Source organism: Silene latifolia, chromosome 3, assembly GCF_048544455.1.
Source record: "Silene latifolia isolate original U9 population chromosome 3, ASM4854445v1, whole genome shotgun sequence".
NCBI lineage: Eukaryota > Viridiplantae > Streptophyta > Magnoliopsida > Caryophyllales > Caryophyllaceae > Silene > Silene latifolia.
Window position 1 is genome coordinate 15,581,252 of NC_133528.1, and position 8,120 is coordinate 15,589,371.

General features: G+C 35.9%; 1 protein-coding gene across 1 annotated transcript; it reads left to right on the top strand.

The window, feature by feature from the left end:
- The first annotated feature begins 204 nt into the window (after window positions 1-204).
- On the top strand, window positions 205-8,120 carry LOC141647286 (uncharacterized). The gene is made up of 7 exons (XM_074455415.1): window positions 205-433; window positions 575-664; window positions 3,332-4,987; window positions 6,342-6,511; window positions 7,011-7,342; window positions 7,471-7,562; window positions 7,761-8,120. Exons 1-6 carry the CDS (start codon window positions 346-348, stop codon window positions 7,481-7,483), a joined length of 2,349 nt encoding a protein of 782 aa, XP_074311516.1. The 5' UTR covers window positions 205-345; the 3' UTR covers window positions 7,484-7,562; window positions 7,761-8,120.

The following is an 8,120-nucleotide window of genomic DNA, read 5'->3' on the forward strand; positions in this document are numbered from 1 at the left end:
TTCCGTAACTGACCCGAAGTTGAGATATGCGCAGTTATTACACGTAATAAATTGCTGGCGCAGTAATAAATATGGGGTAATTAATTTAGGTAACTATATTTTTTTTAATTAGGAACGTGTTAGGCCACGATCCTTGAGATTACATAGTAATTACACTGATATAAATCACACTTTAATATAAATCACACTTTAATTCCATTCAACAACGATTTTCAGAAATCAGAATCAATTCGTTCCTATTTACTGCAATCAATTGAACATATATCTTTGAAGCAAATTCCCCCATGAAATTTAATTAACAGACTAAATCGGCATCACGATATTTGATTGAGTCGCGAAGCAGCAATGAATCGAGCGCAAGCAAAATATGCTAGACAAAATAGGCGAAGTATCATTAGAGCGAAGCAACAATGTGTCGCTCTTGGTGGTAAAGGTAAACACTTTCTATTTTTGAGTTGCAATATTACCCGTCTATTTTATTACGCACTTTAATATGAAAAACCCTGTGAATTCGTTTAATAGATACGTTATTATATTGTAATAATGTAAATATGTTAATTGTCGCAAAATTTAGGGAAGGCATGTAGCCCATCTCAACCGATCTCAGTCCCAACAAATACAGGAATTCACAAAACACCATGGCCTCCGCATGTCACGCTTAATGGTGAGTTCGAATTATGTAACTATTTTTTCATAGTTAATTTGTATACCATTGCTCGACTTATATGTTTATTCTTTAGCATTATTTTATTATTTGTTTTCTTTTTAATAGAGACTTGTGCATAAAAAAATTGACCTTTTATGTTATGTTTTTCATAATTCTTTTGATGATATACGTGATACGGAGTATCTTTTAATTAATACAACTACCTATTTTATAATAATTTTGATTATACGGTATCTTTTTGTATTCATTAATTTAGTTACCATGTAACTAATATTCTCACAATAATTTGTTTCAAACGTACGATATCGAGTATTTTGTACTCCGTATTATTATTTTCTGGTCAATAATTTGTTTCATAAGTCCGGCCGTACATTGTATGTTATTCTATATGTTGGGATACACATTGTATCGTCATAGAGTATTTTCCAATCGCTTGTCTAAAGGTGTGTTTGGATAGCAAAAGGGGAGGGAAAGGGAGGGGAGGGAAAAGAGAGAAGGGGAGGGGAGAGGGAATGGAGTGTGGTTGTTTGAATACGATTTTCCTTCAATTCTTGCTTATTGGGGATAGATTTTGATTAGGCTTGAAGGAGGGAAATTGGATCGCTCCAAATCTCCTCCTCCATTTCCCTCTACCCTCATTTGCTATCCAAACAAGGGATTCCTCCCTTTCTTTTCCCTTCAAATCCTTCATTCAAAGACACCCTAAAAGATGAGAACATTTACCATCTAACTAACCAACTTAGTTGGATATAGTTAAACGTTTTACAACTCTTCCAAAGTATTTACCCAAATTTTGAGGAAAATGAGCGTTTTCTCTTTTTATTTAGTTTGAGTTAGTTTTGTATAAAGCAAATTTAAATTAGTACGTAATCCATATAATTTAAAGCGGATTCAACACAATCCTATTAATGAATATAAGTAGTTAATAAAATATTTGTTTTACATAAATTTGTTTAAAACTACCTTATACAAGTATTTGTAAATTCATACGCACTATGCATTTTTTTTAGTAAATCCATTGCACATAATTATGTATTAATTAGGCCTCACAATAGACTATGAATTAGTTGTTTCTCGGAGAGGAAAATGAGAAAGCGTTAGCTGATAATACCATACTCAATTTGAATTATTTTCTCAATGTTATTATATCACTAAATTAAAATATTTGTATGGCACGGAAACTCCTTCATGGTCACTCACTTAAAAAAAAATTTGCTCTATATGAAAGGTACTCTTAAGATCTTAATTAAATTTAAAATGGGTTAAATAATACCTTGGTTGCTTGTTTGATTGTCTTTGTATATTATGGGAATTGAAAAACCCCATAAATTGCAAAAATGGGAGAGAGTTTGGTTGCTAATTTTTTTGGCAAAATGTAGGCTATTCCCTGAGTTTCGAATGCCTACATAATTGGGGAATTAGATTACCTACTCACCCTAGATAGTTGGAAACTCCTATGAAATTGAACTCCTATATTCGCAATCAAACGACTTTTCATAATTTATGTGAATTAGTAGGAAAATAATTCACATAAATTGAATTTTTCGGTGTTAATCCAATTTCTTGATCAACCAAAAGATACCTAAGACAAATTTATGTTATTCCTTAGCTTTTACTTTTGTACCTTACCAATTCACTCTTTGTCAGATCATTTGTTTGCCTTTGGTGTTGCAAATAGTAAGGAAAGGGGATGGAACCATTTGTGAGGTGTTATTGAGTGACAAATGGACCATAATGGAGATGTATAATCAAATCACCATGAAAAACCTTTCTCATATAACAAAATAAACAAATAAATAAGATACCCTAAAATGAAATAGTCAAATAAATAACCTCTACAAAAACAGTATTATTTACCCTAAGATGAATTTATTGAAATCGCGATATTTCCTAAGAATTATTAGGTGTACAAAATATTAATAAAACTATTTTTTCGACCATCCTTTTTACGAGCACAAAATCTGAGGTAATACATCCGATGTATGTTCCTTTTTCTCCTCTTATTATTACTTGTAACTTAAAACATTTATTTCATTTGAAACATGTTTTTATAACAATTATATCTATTTTACCATATATTGTAACCATTTTTATCCTATTTTATTTTGTTTTGTACTCCCTCTATTTTTCTATTTTCACCCCATTTGCTTTTTAAAACTAAAACATTGACCGTTAGTAACTTGGAAAATAAAAACTATTTTATTTATAAAACTAAAAAACATTTACAATTAATATTAAGACATCTTTCACGAAAAAATTTCAAGAAAAAAATAACATATAAACATTGAAAAATACAGTCAAAATAATGTTTTGGAGATTGCAATATAGTAAATGGGATAAAAATAGGAAAATGGAGAAAGTACTATTTTTCCATCATTTTTTAGTCAATTACTCAAATTTTTTTGAGAGACCGTATTTCAAAAGAAGATGAGAACATATCCTCACCTAGGGGGGCTAACGTGATTGACAATCAACACAATTACAAACAAAAACACGTCTACTGTAGAGAGTGCGTCATTTTTCATCATCTATGATTGATGATCCATCTACTGACTACTATTACTGCTTAAAACTACTCTTGATCATTTCAATTTCTAGCAAAATTCCCCAATTATTCAATCAAATTCAACAATGCAGTAGCTTGATCACTTATCTCTTTGTTAGGGTTACATTTTTCTGCGATTCCGTCATCTTTGGGAGCTTCACATACGTCATCAATGGTGGAACATGCATCAGTATCACCGTCATCAAACATTGCAATGGCAAGGTCAGTGTTCAATAAAATCACTGAAACTGTAGATAATTTTAAGTTACATGCATCACCGCTTTTATCGCTTTCTGAACAATGGAAGGGTGTACGGAATTCGTTGGCCGTGATTATAGCTTCCATGGAAAGCCGTGCGAAAAAACTCGAAACGGATATGAAGAGAATTGAGAGTATGTTGAGGGAAATTAGGGTTAGGGAGGAGAAATTGAAGGTGGATGAGTGGAATTTGAGTGAGAAGGCGAAGAAGATGGAGGTGAATAATAAGGAGATTGAAGAACGGATGATCGAGTTACGGAAACAAGAGGGGGAGTATGAGGAGAGGTTCAAGATTTTGGAATTTGATGAGAAGTTTGTTGATGATGCCCTTGATGTTAAAGTGAAAGGGATTAGGAAGTTGGGGGAAGCGCTCGAGTTGAGAAAGTCGGGGTTGAGTGAAGAATTACTAGGTTTTGAGGTGAGGAAGAGGGAAATTGAGGAGGAATGTAGGTGTTTGGAGGCGAAAGAGAAGGAAATTAGGGAGGAAATAGAAGCGCTTGAGTTGAAAAGGAGGGGGATGGTGGAGGAATTTAGGGAGTTGGAGGAGAGGGAGCGGAGGGTTGAAGAAAGTCGTAGGGGTTTGGAGGCGAGAGAGAAAGAGATTGAGGATCGGAGTAGAGTTCAAGAGTTGAGAGGGAAGGAAATGAAGGAACTTGGAGAAGAGTTGGAGATGAGAACGAAGGAGATTGTCGAAGGGCGTAGAGTGTTGGAGGAGAAGAGGAAAGGGGTGGATGGAACGAGTCAAGGGTTGGAAGGGAGGGAAAAGGAGCTTATTGAGCGGAGTAAAGAGGCGGATTTGAGAGAGAAGAAAATCAAGGCACGTGAAAATGATCTGAATTTGAAGGAGAAGGAATTGATTGACCTTGGAATAAAGCTTGAAGTGAAGGAGAAGGGTATAGATAAGGGGTTCCAAGCGTGTTGCGACGAGCTGAGCTTAAAGAAGGATCAGTTGGTTGAGAGTAACAAGGCGCTTGAAGTGAAGGAGAGCGAAATTGTTGAAAAATGCAAAGAAGTGGAGTTGAAACAAGAGAGGATGAATGAACAATGGAGGGTTTTGGAGGTCAAGGAGAAGGAGATTAGTTGTAGGCTGAGAGCAGTGGAGTTAAAAGAAATGGAGATGAACGATAAAAGGGTGATGCTGGTGAATGAGGGACTAGTCGGGGAGCCTCTGAACATGCTGGAATTTGAGGAGGAACAAGTCAGTGGTACTTGTAGGGGAACAAACTTAAAAGCGGTGCTTATCAAGAAGTGTTCCAATTTGTTCAAACAACAATATTCGGAGGGGAAGATAGTCGAAGATGGTTGCAATGTGGCAGGACTGAAAGAAGTGATTAGTGAGAACCCCCAGGCAGAGAATTTGGCAGTAACTAGTGTAGATGTTTTGAGTTTGTTCGCTGAAATACAATTGGTGTTCAAAAATGATGATGCAAGAGCCACTGCATCATATCTAACCGAGTATGCCGAGACAGTTAGCATGTGGCAGCAAAACAGACTGGCTCTTAAGGAGGAGATTTTAGGTACTTTTCGATCTCTTTCTCTACATATTATTGGATCTGTATATGTTTCAGTTTGATATGTATTGGATCTGTTATCAGTCAATGTCGTGCTCCTGCAGTTCATGTTTGTTTATGTTCCGTGGAATAAGGACAGGGAAATTTAAGCTGGTCAGCGTACTTCACCATTTTTGTGGCTGGAGATAACTAAAATATTCTGAAATGACCTATCATTTTTCTGCGCGATAATGAAATTGAAGAGCTAGCCATCTGCGCGATAATGAAATTGTTTGCCTTACGATCACTTTGTATTTTCCCCCAAGGATTTTTGTTAACCTGCCTTAGAAAGATGTGAAGGATGTTTGGCGTATAATTCTGTAACAATGGCATGATGGCTAGCTCTTCACTGATTATGCGCTCTCTTTGTTATTAACTGTCTTTTTAGGAGTATTTATAAGCGACCATGCGTGTCTATGCCAGTTTGAAAGTATACAGTCATTTGGCACAACTAAATTGACATAGCTTACCTAGCTGACTAGTAGAATGAAGAAGAATTTTCATCATAATACATTAGCTTGTATTGGAGGAGCAAATGTTAAAAGATTATTATGTTGTTCTACAATGTTGCTATATTTATAAAAACCGAACAACCTTTCTATTGCAGTCAGTTTTAAATTCCTTCCCCTTTGAAGTATATGTGCTGCAATGAGTTTTTAGTTTCCTGCGGAATCAACACATTCTATTTGTAACTTTTGACACGAATGTTGTTTTATAGAGCGGAATAAGAATATGACTGAATTCAATATTGCTATATAGTGAAAAACTCTCCCAAGCCTAACTACTGTTGCAACAAAAATTTATAACAGATACAACACAGCCTTTTTTCAAAATGATCGGAGTCGAAAACCGTTACTGGCCCATAAAATAACAAGAGGATAATAAAGTGTAGAGAAAAACTAGAAGGATAGGAAACACAAGAAAAAAAATAGTGAATATACAAAGTAGAGAAAGTCGTCATAATGTACAGAACATCTTTTTTCAAGAGAGTTATATATGGTTTTTCACTTCTTCATATCTCTAGAGTAATACTTATGCTTCTTAGAGATACTAAAACGGCCTAAGAAGTTCTAGGCGCAGAATTCCGTCTTGTACTCCACCATCCTTACGGGCTCATCCCTATCCATTACTTCTGGTTTTTGATTTCTTACCACTTCCTGTTTATGGATGTCTCTTTGGATTTTGAACTAACTAATTGACAAGAGTTCCCTTAAAAAGCAACAGTAACGTTGACTTGGAGGAAAAACTGATGTCTGGAGTACTCCTCACTACGCCCTGGTGTCTGACTAAATATCTTTTCTTTTTTTTAATACTTGAATAGGCCTACTTGAATCTTTAACTGCGGAACACAAACATCTGCAAGCAGCTATGTGCACCTGTGTTTTTGAGATGAAAGATGTTTACCCTCCAGATTTTTTGTTGGAAGCTCATCTGGAGCATGTCCGTCAGAAGGCTAAAGAGATGGTCCAGAAAGGCGGTGGAACAGCTCAGGTTTTGTATTGCATCATCTTTAACTATAATAATACCTAGTATAATGATTGCTGGAATATATACATTAGCAACTTATAAGACTTGTCTGCTGGCATGTGCGATTTATGCTTGTTTTGATTTATGAAAGATTGAATTAGATATTTTGATCTCATATTAAGTCATTATTTGTTCTTTTTCTTCCACTTTCAAGTGCCCCAACGTTTTGTAGCTTCTGTGAGCTTTTCAGTTTTCAATGGATGTTTCTAAATTACGATCATCGGATCATGCAATGAATATGACGACTTTTTATCCAAAAAATATGATACAATATGTTCTTGCAAAATAATACGGAGCATAGCTTTCCCAAGGATTTGGTAATTGATTTCACCTGCATGCATTTACCTTGGGAGTCATTTTTGAGACTAAGGCTTGTTAGTGCTGCTGCGTTCAGCTTTTCAATTTGGTTCTGGCCTTTTAGTCCTCTTCCACTGATTTTAAAAGCGTAATTTGAAATTTTCAGGATGATGCGGCCAACATGGAGTTAGGTGCCCTCAGAAACGTTCTTCAGTGTACCTCTAATTTTAAGCTCGAGTCGATATACCCACCTGCACCCTGCGAACTACGCATCACACAGCTGGAAAAAGAGATGGAAGTAAGGAGGAAACCAACAAAATTTCTACTGAAGAAAAAGAGTAGTTGTGATCTGGGAACTAAGTTAGAAGCATCTGAATCTACTAAACAGACAAAGACGAGCCCCGCCCCCAACCTATCAGGTGCCATCTCAGACTCACAACTCAAGAAGAAACGAAAAGCATCCTCCTCATCGTCAATAAAACAAAACAAACGTAATAGGTGAGATTCTCGCAAACGACAGATTTCTCATAGTCATCACCCACATGTTACCCCCTACAGAAATCACGTTTTATGACCCGCACATTTGCTCTCTACTAATTGGCAAGGTTACCGTTTTCCTTCCCCAGGTATCGTTTATGACATTCAATATGATATAAGCTCAGGCAGATTCGTTCCTGGATGTTATCCTGGTGGTTTTTGAACACGCCCACATTACACTGTAAGTCCCTCCTTTTTCTTGCTTTTTTTAGTAGTGACTAGTAACTTGTGTTTCCCAAATGCGTTTTACTTCGTATCATTTAGTTATATAGTCTGGAATTTATATGTTGGTCATATATGGAAAGTCTTAATTTGTGTGTTTTTCAAGTTTGTATCTTAGAATGTCAAATCTCTCATATCTTCCATTGTTTTATTTCAGTAAGGGATCATGGGCAGAAAACAGAACGATCTGGGGTTCCGTTGCAATGAATCCAAGCACGTGCAGGAGTAGGTAGGTGCTGTTCCTGCTGTATATATCAGACTTAGAAACTCGATCTTGCAAATACATGGTTAACTGTCTAATGATTTTGTTGGCACTAGCCAGATTAAAAGGTTGCGACTGAGTTCCTTTGAAGTTTTTTTTTGGTGGAAGTCACGAGGCAAGTTTTTTGGTTGCGACTGTGTAGTATATTGTTGCCTGTGAAATGTGAATGTCTGTTGCCATGATCGTGCATACCTAATCTAATTTGTTGTAGAATCAGAAGCTAGTCCTTATGTTGAAAGGTATTTTGGTCTTGTA